The 13,447-nt window shown below is 44.7% G+C and overlaps 1 protein-coding gene across 1 annotated transcript in view; it reads left to right on the forward strand.

The window, feature by feature from the left end:
• mybpc1 (myosin binding protein C1) overlaps window positions 1-13,447 on the forward strand; it is a 126,252-nt gene that overhangs the window by 60,010 nt on the left and 52,795 nt on the right. Inside the window, exons 14-17 of the mRNA XM_067999993.1 lie at window positions 3,909-4,033; window positions 9,399-9,504; window positions 11,840-12,000; window positions 12,480-12,645. Of these exons, the coding sequence (XP_067856094.1) occupies window positions 3,909-4,033; window positions 9,399-9,504; window positions 11,840-12,000; window positions 12,480-12,645 (558 nt within the window). The remainder of the gene's footprint in view (window positions 1-3,908; window positions 4,034-9,398; window positions 9,505-11,839; window positions 12,001-12,479; window positions 12,646-13,447) is intronic.

Raw genomic sequence — 13,447 nt, forward strand, 5'->3', positions numbered from 1 at the left:
GCGCCTTTCACGACCTCAGGACGTCCCAAAGCGCTTCACAGCCACTGAAGTACTTCTTGAAGTGTAGTCACTGTTGTGATGTAGGAAACGCAGCAGCCAATTTGTGCACAGCAAGATCCCACAAACAGCAATATGATAATGACCCGATTATCTGTTTTAGTGATGTTGGTGGAGGGATAAATATTGGCCAGGACACTGGGAAGAACTCCCCTACTCTTTTACATCCACCTGAGAGGGCAGACAGGGCCTTGGTTTAACGTCTCATCCGAAAGACGGCACCTCCGGCAGTGCAGCACTCCCTCAGTACTGCAGTGGGAGTGTCAACCTGGATTTTGTGCTGGAGTCTGTGGTAATCCATTGGTCACTGTGGCTTTCCCCAGGGATCTGTTCCCGTGATTTATGAAGTGTTGATCCAAAAGTGGTTCACAAGCCGTGAAGAAAATGCTCTTCAAATGACATTGGTCAGCCTGAAAGTATTGAATTTGTGCTGTTGTAAATTAGAAACAGGAATAGGCCATTTAGCCCCTCGAGCCTGTTCCGCCATTCAATGAGATCATGGCTGCTGTATGATCTAACTCCATATACCCGCCTTAGCCCGATGTCCCTTAATACCTTTGGTTAATAAAAATCTATCAATCTCAGATTTAAAGTTAACAATTGAGCTAGCATCAACTGCTGTTTGCAGAAGAGAGTTCCAAACTTCTCCCATCCTTTGTGTGTAGAAATATTTCCTACTCCTGGCTCCAATTTTTAGGCTATGTCCCCTAGTCCTAGACTCCCCAACCAGCGGAATTGGTTTCTCTGTATCTACCCTATCAATTCCCTTTAATATCTTGAAAACTTCGATCAAATCGCCCCTTAATCTTCTAAATTCCAGGGAATGTAACCCTAGTTTGTATAATCTCACCTCGTAATTTAACCCTTGGAGTCCAGGTATCATTCTAGTAAATCTACGCTGCACTCCCTCCAAGGCCAATATATCCTTCCTAAGTTGCGGTGTCCAGAACTAAACACAGTACTCCAGGTGTGGTCTAACCAGGGCTTTGTATAGCTGTAGCATAACTTCTACCCCCTTGTATTCTAGTCCTCTAGATATAAAGAGTATATGGAAGGGTTGTCTTATGAGGAAAGATTGAACAGGTTAGGTCTATACTCATTGGAGTTTAGAAGAATGAGAGGCGATCTTATTGAAACATACAAGATTCTGAGGGGACTCGATAGGGTAGATGCTGAGAGGATGTTACCCCTCATGGGGGAATCTAAAACTAGGGGGCATAGTCTCAGAATAAGGGGTCGCCTGGTTTAAGACGGAAATGAGGAGGAATTTCTTCTCCCAGAGGGTCATGAATCTTTGGAATTCTTTACCCCAAAAAGCTGTGGAGGCTGAGTCATTGAATACATTCAAGGCTGAGTTAGACAAATTTTTGATCAGCAAGGGAGTCAAAGGATATGGGGAAAAGGCGGGAAAGTGGAGTTGAGGTAAAAATCAGATCAGCCATGATCGCATTGAATGGCAGAGCAGGCTCGAGGGGCCGAATGGCCTACTCCTGCTCCTATCTCTTGTGGTCTTATGGTCTTATAAAGGCCAGCATTCCATTAGCCTTTTTGTTTGAGGTCAGGTATCCTTTATTTTAACTTACCCAATGTCCTGACAGAGTGAAATCATTTCTCCAGCAGCATTTTAGAATATAAATGCAAAGCAAAAATGAAAATTAAACCTTCATGTATACATGAATTATTTTGAAATCCCTCCATGACCTCCCCCCTCCCTATCTCTGTAACCTCCTCCAGCCCTACAACCCTCCGAGATTTCTGCGCTCCTCCAATTCTGGCCTCTTGCGCATCCCCGATTTTAATCGCTCCACCGTTGGCGGCCGTGCCTTCAGCTGCCTAGGCCCTAAGCTCTGGAATTCCCTCCCTAAACCCCTCCGCCTCTCTCTCTCCTCCTTTAAGACGCTCCTTAAAACCTACCTCTTTGACCAAGCTTTTGGTCACCTGTCCTAATATCTCCTTATGTGGTTCAGTGTCAAATTTTGTTTGATGATCGCTCCTGTGAAGCGCCTTGGGACGTTTTACTATGTTAAAGGCGCTATATAAATGCAAGTAGTTGTTGTTGAATTCCAACATTTGCTATGTTGAGGAGCTGAAACCTCTTAACACCATCTGTAATGATATTAATGTCTGGGGCCAGGGATTTCCATCTTTCCATGAACTCTTTTCACACTGTATCTGCATTTACTTTATAAGAACTAGGCTCATTGTTTCAAATATTGAACACCAAAAGCCTGCTGCTCAACATCTGCAGCCTGTTTAATGTAGTCGAAGTCCTAATTGCTTCACAGGTGGATGTCAAGAAGCAGAAGGAGATAAATATGGAGAGGTGACTGTTGGGAGGGGGTGAAGAGGGTGGCGGACTGGGTGGTGCAGTGGGTCAGACACTGGCCTTTCACTTTTGCAACGGCTTCAAATCTAACATAGAATTGTAGAAGCTGACAGCAAAGAAGGAGGCCATTTGGCCCATCGTGCCTGTGCTGGCTCTGTGAAAGTCCCACTACGCCGCTCTTTCCCCGTAGTCTAACGTAGACTGATGGGATAAAAGTTTCTCCTGTGTAAATTGAGTCTGGGCACTCTCAATCCAGCTCCTAATGGGCATGGACGTACAACATAAAACTGCCCCTAATTTGGCACTAATTAGTAATCTCACTCAGATAGATCTTAGAATACTAGTGTGGGCACTGGGGGAAATGCCATACTGTGCAATAGGGGGCACGGTTCTAAGGTTAGGGCAGAGTAGATGGAGCTTTACTCTGCATCTGATTGTGCTGTACTTGACCAGGGAGTGCTTGATACTGACACTGGGTGGCCGAAATCGAAAGTGTTTCATTCCCAGCGCCAACGTCCCGAATAGGAGAGGTGACTGAAGGCATTGCTGAAGGAGGTGTTTAGGGGGAGAGGAGGCAACACAGATGGGTTGAAGGGGTGCAGGGTCAAAATAGCAACAGCCATCGAAGTTGGGGCAGAGGGAAGTGCCAGAGCAAAGGTTGAGGGTACATGCTGGCATGTGGGGCTGGGGAAGGTTGCAGAGGGTAAGGGAGGGACATGGACTTGTGAATGAGAAATGTGTTGGGTTCAAGGGGCCTGTTGAGGTTGGGAAGGACAGGAATGAGAAGGAAGCGGGGCTTCTTGTCGGATAGGATGCAGGCAGCAGTGCTTTTGGATAAGTTGCGGTTTATGTAGGATGGAGCTTGGGACCTGTTGAAAAAAATTGCAGCTGGAAGGTTATTTCAACAGCACCTCCCTCCCCTACGGTCTCCACCACCGAAAACAAGGAGAACAGCAATGTCATGGGACCACCATCACCTCCAAGTTCCCATTCACGTCTCACACACCATCCCGACTTGGACAAATGTCACCGTTCCTTCGTCATCGCTGGGTCAATATCCTGGACTTCCCTCCCTAACACCATTGTGGGAGCACCTTCGCCACACGGTCTGCAGCGGTTGAAAGAGTGGCCTAGCTCGCCACTCAGTTGTATCAAACTGCTACTGCAGTGGTTCAAGAAGAAGGCCCACAACCATCTTCTCGGGGCAAGTAGGCTCAGGCAATGAATGCCGGCCTTGTCAGCGACGCCCACACCCCGAGAATAAATATAAAGAAAAGTGAGAAAGGAATGTTTGAGGCAATGGTTTCAGCAGTGATGGGGGAGACAGGTGATGTTGCTGATGGTGGTGCTGGAAAGGATCTAGGGTTTGAGGCTCGAGGTTGTACTCTGTTGGCTTCAGCATGAGTGAGAAGCTGAGCAGGGAGATGGAATTGGGGGAGTCGGGTGTGGAGTGTCCCTAACACCCTCACCCCAAACTGACCTGTTGAGCTCATATTTAATGAAGTCTTTCTTTGCAATTTAACAGATATATCTTTGAACACAAGGGGACGTTGCGCATGTTGACGATAAAAAACTGCACCATGGCAGATGATGCAGCATATCAGGTATCGGCTGGGGACGAGAAGAGCACCACAGAATTGTTTGTTAAAGGTAATTAAATCACAAAACCTCCCCTGTACCGTTCCTCTTTGTCCTTTGTAAGTTTTTCGCTGCCCTCCTGTTCTTTCGAATTACATAGAATTTACAGCACAGGAACAGGCCATTCGGCCCAACAGGTCCATGCTGTTTATGCTCCACATGAGCCTCCTCCCTCCCTACTTCATCTCACCCCATCAACATATCCTTCCATTCCTTTCTCCCTCATGTATTTATCCAACTTCCCCCTTAAATGCATCTGTGTTATTCACCTCAACTACTCCTTGTGGTAGCGAGTTCCACATTCTAACCACTCTCTGGGTAAAGAAGTTTCTCCTGAATTTATTAGTGACTATCTTATGTTTATGACCCCTAGTTTTGGACTCTCCCACAAGTGGAAACATCTACCCTATCGAACACCTAGCACAATTTTATAGACCTCTATCAGGTCACCCCTCAGCCTTCTCTTTCCTAGAGAACAGAGCCCCAGCCTGTTCAATCTTTCCTGATAGTTATAATCTCTCAGTTCTGGTATCATCCTTGTAAATCTTTTTTGCACCTTCTCCAATGCTTCTGTATCCTTTTTGTAATATGGAGACGAGAACTGTTCACAATACTCCAAGTGTGGTCTAACCAAGGTTCTATACAAGTTTAACATAACTTCCCTGCTTTTCAATTCTATCCCTCTAGAAATGAATCCCAGTGCTTTATTTGCATTTTTATGGCTTTGTTAACCTGCCTTGCTCCTTTTAATGATTTGTGAATCTGTACCCCTAGATCCCTTTGCTCCTCTACCCCATTTAGACTCTTACTTTCCAAGGAATATGTGGCCTCCTTATTCCTCCTACCAAAATGCATCACCTCACAGTTATCTATGTTGAAATTTATTTGCTATTTACATGCCCATTCTGCAAGTTTATTCACGTCATCTTGTTTTTTGACGCATTCTTTCTTTGTATTAACTACACCCCCCAATTTGGTGTCGTCTGCAAATTTTGAAATTGTATTTCCGATTCCCGAGCCCAAATCATTAATGTAAATGGTGAACAACAATGGTCCCAGCACCGATCCCTGTGGAACACCACTTCCCACCTTTTGCCAGTCTGAGTAGCTACCCTTAATCCCTACTCTCTGTTTTCTGTTTTGTAGCCAGCTTGCTATCCATTCTACTGCTTAGTACAGCATAGAAGAAGGCCATTCGGCCCATTGTGCATGTCCTGGCTCTTTGAAAGAGCTATCCAATTAGTCTCATTCCCCTGCTCTCTCCTCATAGCCCTATAAATGTTTTCCCTTCAAGTATTTGGTTAGAGTTAAGAAACAGTAGAGGTTACACTACTGGTTGTATTCCAAAGGCCACAAACTATTGGAAAGGATATAGAGGAGCAAATTTGCAGGGAAATTACAGAGAGGTGCAAGAACTGTAGAGTCGTGATAATGGGGGACTTCAACTATCCTAATATAGACTGGGATGGAAATAGTGTAAAGGGCAAAGGATGGGGGGGAGGAATTTCTGAAGTGTGTTCAGGAGAACTTTCTTGATCAGTATGTTTCCGGCCCAACGATGAAGGAGACATTGCTGGATCTGGGGGATGAAGTGGGTCAAGTGGAGCAAGTGTCAGTGGGGGAACATTTAGGGAACAGTGATCATAGTATCATAAGGTTTAGATTAGTTATGGAAAAGGACAAGCCAGCACTCTAGAGTAAAAATACTTAATTGGAGGAGGGCCAATTTCAGTGGGCTGAGAATGGATCTGGCCCGGGTAAATTGGAATCAAAGATTGGCAGGCAAAACTAATTGAACAATGGGCGGCCTTTAAAGAGGAGATGGTTTGGGTACAGTCTATGTACATTCCCATGAGGGAGAAAGGTGGGGCAACTAAAGCCAGTGCTCCCTGGATGACGAAAGAGATAGAGAGTAAGATGAAGGGGAAAAGGGGCCGTATGACAGATGACAGGTTGATAATACAAGTGAGAACCAGGCTGTATATAAATAGTAAACAGGTAGTAAGAGGAGGGGTGGAGCTGTTTAGGGACCAAAAATGGGATCTATGCATGGAGGCAGAGGGCATAGTTGAGGTACTAAATGAGTACTTTGCATCTGTCTTTACCCAAAAAAGAAGATGCTGCCAAAGTCACAGTAAAAGAGGAGGTAGTTGAAATACTGGATGGGCTAAAAATTAATAAAGAGGTACTAGAAAGGCTGGCTGTACTTACAGTAGATAAGTCACCCGGTCCGGATGGGATGCATCCTAGGTTGCTGAGGGAAGTAAGGGTGGAAATTGCAGAGGTACTGGCCATAATCTTCCAAACATCCTTAGATATGGGGGTGGTGCCAGAGGACTGGAGAATTGCAAATGTTACACCCTTGTTCAAAAAAGGGTGTATACAGGCCAGTTGGTTTAACCTCGGTGATGGGGAATTTTTTAGAAAATTAATAGACAAAATTAATAGTCACTTAGATAGTGTGGTTTAATAAAAGAGAGCCAGCATGGATTTTTTAAAGGCAAATCATGTTTAACTAACTCGATTGAGCTTCTTAATGAGGTAACAGAGAGGGTTGGCGAGGACAGTGCGGTTGATGTTGTGTCTATGGACTTTCAAAAAGCGTTTGATAAAGTGCCACATAATAGGCTTGTCGGCAAAATTGAAGCCCATGGAATAAAAGGGGCAGTGGCAGCATGGATACGAAATTGGCTAAGTGACGGGAAACAGAGAGTAGTGGTGAACGGTTGTTTTTCGGACTGGAGGAAGGTTTACAGTGGTGTTCCTCGGGGGTTGGTACTAGGACCACTGTTTTTCATGATGTATATTGATGACTTGGACTTGGGTGTACGGGCACAATTTCAAAATTTGCAAAATTTGGAAGTGTAGCAAACAGCGAGGAGGATAGTGATAGACTTCAAGAGGATATAGACAGGCTGGTGGGATGGGCAGACAAATGACAGATGAAATTTAACGCAGAGAAGTGCAAAATGATACATTTAGGTTGGAAGAACGAGGAGAGGCAATATAAACTAAATGGTGCAATTCTAAAGGGGGTGCAGGAACAGAGAGACCTGGGGGTATATGTGCACAAATCTTTGAAGATGGCACGACAGGTTGAGAAAGCGGTTAAAAAGCATACAGTATCCTGGGCTTTATGAATAGAGGCATAGAGTACAAAAGCAAGGAAGTTATGTTGAACCTTTATAAAACACTGGTTCGGCTACTGCTGGAGTATTGTGTCCAGTTCTGCGCACCGTACTTTACGAAGGATGTGAAGGCCTTAGAGAGGGTGCAAATAAGATTTACTAGAATGGTTCCAGGGATGAGGGACTTCAGTTACGTGGATAAACTGGAGAAGCTGGGGGTGTTCTGCTTAGAGCGGAGAAGGTTAAGAGGAGAAACATAGAAAGATAGAAAATAGGAGCAGGAGTAGGCCATTCAGCCCCTCGAGCCTGCTCCGCCATTCAATATGATCATGGCTGATCGTCTATCTCAATACCATATTCCCGCTCTCCCCCCAAACCCCTTGATGCCTTTTGTGTCTAAAAATCTATCTATCTCCTTCTTAAATATATTCAGTGACTTGGTCTTCACTGCCTTCTGCGGTAGAGAATTCCACAGGTTCACCACCCTCTGAATGAAGAAATGTCTCCTCATCTCAGTCCTAAATGACCTACCCCGTAACCTGAGACTGTGACCCCTCGTTCTAGACCCCCCAGTCAGTGGAAACATCCTCCCTGCATCCAGTCTGTCGAGCCCTGTCAGAATTTTATACATTTCAATGAGAGCCCCTCTCATTCTTCTAAGCTCTCGTGAATACAGGCCTAGTCGACCCAATCTCTCCTCATATGACAGTCCTGCCATCCCAGGAATCAGCCTGGTGAACCTTCGCTGCACTCCCTCGATGGCAAGTATATCCTTTCTTAGGTAAGGAGACCAAAACTGCACACAATACTCCAGGTGTGCTCTCACCAAGGCCCTGTATAACTGCAGTAAGACATCCTTGCTCCTGTACTCAAATCCTCTTGCACTGAAGGCCAACATACCATTTGATAGAGGAGATTTGATAGAAGTGTTCAAAATCATGAAGGGTTTAGATAAAGTAAATAAAGAGAAACTGTTCCCATTGGTGGAAGGGTCAAGAACCAGCAGACATAGATTTAAGGTGATTGGCAAAGAACCAAAGGTGACATGAGGAAAAACTTTTTTACGCAGCGAGTATTTATGAACTGGTATGCGCTGCCTGAAAGGGCGGTGGAAGCAGATTCAATCATGGCTTTCAAAAAGGAATTGGATATATACTTGAAGGGAAAAAATTTGCAAGGTTACGGGGAATGAGCGGGGGAATGGGACTAACAGGATTGCTCTTACAAAGAGCCGACACAGACTCAATGGGCTGAATGGCCTCCTTCTGTGCTGTAACCTTTCTATGATTCTATTTATCCAATTCCCTTTTGAAAGTCACTATTCGTGCTTCCACCACCCTTTCAGGCAGCGCATTCCAGATCATAACAACTCACTGCGTAAAAAAATGTTTCCTCAGTTCGCCTCGGACTCTTTTGCCAATCACCTTAAATCTGCGTCCCCCGGTTACCGAAATTCTACCCCCTTGTGCTATGACCAGTTTACAGAGCATGTACAGTAATACTCATTGGTGCTACAGTATACCAGCAGAACACAGTGCAGGTTAATTGCAGTCACCCATCGTCTGAGTTTCTTTCTGTCATATTTAACTCCGATTTTTCTTATGCATTCAGTATTTTCCATATCGCAGGCTCTTTGACACCAGGATTGATCAGTGATTTCAAACAGCTGTCCTTCCATTCTATTTAGCGTCTATTTATATTGAATGTATATGTATATCTACCTCTTATGTTATTTATATGTTTTATCTTAATTCCTATTTATTATTTATTTATTTACACACTTGTAAGATAGTTATTTCCCAAAGATAACCAACTGCAATTAAATGTGGAGCATAAATGCCGGCATGGACCTGTTGGGCCGAATGGCCTGTTTCTGTACTGTACATTCTGTGTAATTCTATGTAATAGTATAGACTGTTTACGAAATTGATTTACATTGGTCACGAATCTAACTTGTCCCCTTGACTCCACATGCTCGGACCTTAGTCACGAATCATCATTCAGGATCATCTGATTCTTTGTTCTTGTTTTGGATGAGGACCTGCAATAGCCAGAGTATCTGAAGCAAAAACTTGGTCAAGTAGGGAGCAGCTCCGAACTGACATCTGTACAAAGTCCCTGCTCCGTGGAGGATTTCAGGATGAAAGTGTAAATTCAAAGCTGTGTCTCTGCTTTGGAATGTCAGTTTGAGGAGGAATGGCCATGGTGGATATTAAATGACCCTCCTCCATTGTGTGGTTTTCCTGCAGAGGCTCCTGTTTTAATCACTCGCCAGCTGGAGGATCGGAACGAGGTGGTTGGTGAACGGGTGGAATTGGAATGCGAAGTGTCGGAGGAAAACGCCCAACTGAAATGGTATGAAATCCCGATCTCGGGGCCTTGTTAGTTCCAAAAGAAAACAGAATTCTACAAATACTTGAAACAGGATTACAAGAGTATGATTCAAGTGAATATTAACAATATCGTACAGAACGTTTATTAAATATAAAGCAGGTACAGGCCAGAATCGATGAGTTACACAGAATGAACCGTGGGGGTGATGCAGAGCTGTAACACCCCAAGTGTTGGGAGTATGATTGACTGAATCACCCTGGTCACAAGAGATTTATTCTGTTTAATTCGCTGGGGTTTTTTTTAACAAATATTTTTCATAAGTTCTGCAAAGGTCATTTCAATATGAAGATACCTCCTTGACTTCACTTAAAAACATTCATGGCAGCTGTTTTAAGTGGAGAAAGGAAGGGCACTAGGTTAATTCATTAGTGCAGCAGCACACAACTTGCATTTATATAGCGCCTTTAACGTAGTAAAAAGTCCAAAGGCATTCACAGGAGAGATTATCAAACAATATTTGACACCGAGCCACGCAAGGAGATATTAGGACAGGTGACCAAAAGCTTGGTCAAAGAGGTAGATTTTAAGGACCGTCTTAAAGGAGGAGAGAGAGGCGGAGAGGTTTAGGGAGGGAATTCCAGAGCTTGGGGTCTGGGCAGCTGAAGGCACGGCCGCCAATGGTGGGGCGATGAAAATCGTGGATGAGCAAGAGGCCAGAATTGGAGGAGCGCAGAGATCTCGGAGGGTTTTAGGGCAGGAGGAGGTTACAGAGATAGGGAGGGGCGAGGCCATGGAGGGATTTGAACACAATTCATGTGTACATGAAGGTTTCTTTTTCATTTGCATTGGTATTCTAAATTGCTACTAGAAAAATGATTTTGGTCTGTCAGGACGGTGAGTAAGTTAAAATAAAGGATAGCAGACCCCCAATCTACGATAGCTCAAATTCAATATGGATCAAGCTTTCATAAATCACAGGGACAGATCCCTGGGGAAAGTCACAGTGACTAATGGATTCCCAGAGACTCGAGCACAAAATCTAGGCTGACTCTCTCAGTGCAGTACTGAGGGAGTGCTGCACTGTCGGAGGTGCCATCTTTCAGATGAGACGTTAAACTGAGGCCCCATCTGTCATTTCCATGAGAGGGCGATCAGTTGGTTCTGTAACGGTTGGGTGATTCGTTCCGTCAGTTTATCACCCAAATGCTGCAGGTGAAAATTACCCCCTTTGATTTGCAATGGGGAGAGAGTAGGGCAGTTAGATTAGTTCTGCTTTGCTCCAGAAAAGAGCTGGCACAGTCACAATGGGCTGAATGGCTTCCTTCTGTGCAGTAAACGTCTGTGGTCGAGTTACAGAAGCAAGGAAGTAATGTTGCCACTGATGTGTGTAGTTCTGGAAACCCATTATAGGAAGGATACCAGAGCCATGGAAAGGAGACAGTGAAGATTGATTAGAATGATTCCAGAAATGAGAGATTATAAATGTGAAGAAAGGTATGAAAAATTGGGGCCTTTTTCACTGAGGCCAAGGTGGGATTGAAATGATGAAAGAGGTTGAGAGAGTAAATAGTGAAAGATTGTTTCCAGGAGTTGGAAAATCGGCAAGAAGATAGTGTTGACCAAAATTATCATTAGGAGAATAAAGAGGGAAGTTAGAAGAAATGTTTTCACACAGAGGATTAATAGAACAGGGAATGATTTAGCAAAAGTGGCTATTGAAGCAGAGACTAGCTAAGTATTTGGAAAGGAACACTATAAAAGGTTACGGGGAAAGGTGGGGAGGGGGGGGGTGTCGCCAAATGGTATTAGCTCCAATTGAAGAGTTAACACAGGCACAATGGGCTGTACGGCCACCGCCTGTGCTGTCATTTCTCTTAATCATGAAGGGTTTTGATCGAGTAAATAAGGAGAAACTGTTTCCAGTGGCAGAAGGGTCGGTAACCAGAGGACACAGATTTAACGTAATTGGCCAAAGAACCAGAGGGGAGAAGAGGAGAATTTTTTTTTACGCAGCGAGTTGTGATGATCTGGAATGCGCTGCCTGAAAGGGCGGTGGAAGCAGATTCAATAATAACTTTCAAAAGGGAATTGGATAAATACTTGAAGGGGAAAAATTTGCAGGGCTATGGGGAACGAGCAGGGGAATGGGACTAATTGGATGGTTCTTTCAAAGAGCCGCACAGGCATGATGGGCCGAATGGCCTCCTTCTGTGCTGTATCATTCTATGATTCTATAAACATCTTAAACAGCCATTTCATCAACACAGTTCGTGATGTGTTGGTTGTCTTTAAAAAAAAATCCGCCACGTCTGAGTTTGCCATTTCTTAACCGGATTTTATCTGTCCTTCCTCTCAGGTACAAAAATGGTATTGAACTTGGCCCTTCGCCCAAGTACCGTTTCAGGACTGAAGGAACAAAACATTGGCTCATCATCCCAGAGGCAACAAAGGCTGATTCGGGAACGTATTCAGTGAAGGCTACTGGAGGCCAATCTACAGCGGTGATGAAAGTTGAAAGTACGCTTTCCATGCAAAGGTTTTTAGTGTGAGGTGATTGTAGCTGTCACATTAAAAAAAAGCAATGTAACTTAGAAAGAGCAGCATCATTCTAAAGGTAGGTAGCGTAGCTAGAATTCAGTTCTAAAATAAAAATCTGGAACTAAAAAGCCGTTATCAGTAAAAGTGACCGTGAAGCTGTCGGATTGTCGTTAAAAACCCAACTGGGTCACTAAAGTCCTTCAGAGAAGGAATCGCTGCCGTCCTTACCCGGTCTGGGCCTATATGTGACTCCAGTCCCACTCCAACCTGGTTGATCCTGAAACCCCGATTTTAACTGGGATCGTCAGGGCGAGCATCAACCCCGGGAAAATTGGTCCCATGTTGTCTGAGCATAATTAGCCACCATGGTTCCCCTTTTTCCAATTAAAGTAAACGAGTAGCGTTTCGTGCTCCACAAGATGTACGAGTTGGCTTGACTTTGTCTCCTTCCTTCCCAGTGAAACCTCTGAAGATATTACAGAACCTAACTGACCAGGTGGTTAGAGCCGGTAAACAGGCCGTGCTCCAGTGCGAACTGTCGGAAGCGAGTGTGGCCGGAAAGTGGTTCAAAAACGGTCAAGTGCTTTTTCCAACCGACCACGTAAAGGTATCTCACAGAGGAAGGTGAGCTTCACAGCAACTTGTGACCAAATAACAGGTCTCCCTCCTCCGTTCATAGAATCTTACAGCACAGAAGGAGGCCATTCGGCCCATCGTGCCTGCACCGACTCTTTGAAAGAGCTGTCCAGTTAGTCCCACTCCCCCTGCTCTTTCCCCATAGCCCTGCAAATTTTTCCTTTTCAAGTATTTATCCAATTCCCTTTTTGAGAGTTACTATTTTATCTGCTTCCACCGCCATTTCAGGCAGTGCGTTCCGGTTTGGTAGCTGAGTCAGTAAACACTTGCCGGCTGTCAGTTTAGATGGTAAAATGCTCATCGCTGAGCCAGAAGGTTGTGGCTTCGAACCCTACACCAGGATTTCAGTGGGTGGTGAGTTCAAATCCCACCATGGGCGGCTTGAGAATTTGAATTCAGTTTTTTGAAAATCTGGAAATAAAAGCTGGTGTCAGTAAAAGTGGCCGTGAAGCTGTCGGGTTATCATAAAAATCCAACTTGTTCATTCTTCATGGGGAGGAAACCTGCCGTCCTTACCCGGTCTGGGCCTATGTGTGACTCTAGTCCCCACACCAACCTGGTTGACTCTTAAATTCCCTCTGAAGGGGCCTAGCAAGACACACAGTTGTATCAAACCTGCTACCAGCGGTTCAAGAAGAAGGCCCACCACCACCTTCTCAAGGGGAACCAGGGATGGGCAATAAATGCCGGCCTTGCCAGCGACGCCCACATCCCGAGAATGATTTTTTTTTAAAATCTAAGGCTGACACTTCAGTACAGCACTAAGGGAGTTCTTCATTGTTGGAGCTGT

This window comes from Heptranchias perlo, chromosome 18, assembly GCF_035084215.1.
Source record: "Heptranchias perlo isolate sHepPer1 chromosome 18, sHepPer1.hap1, whole genome shotgun sequence".
NCBI lineage: Eukaryota > Metazoa > Chordata > Chondrichthyes > Hexanchiformes > Hexanchidae > Heptranchias > Heptranchias perlo.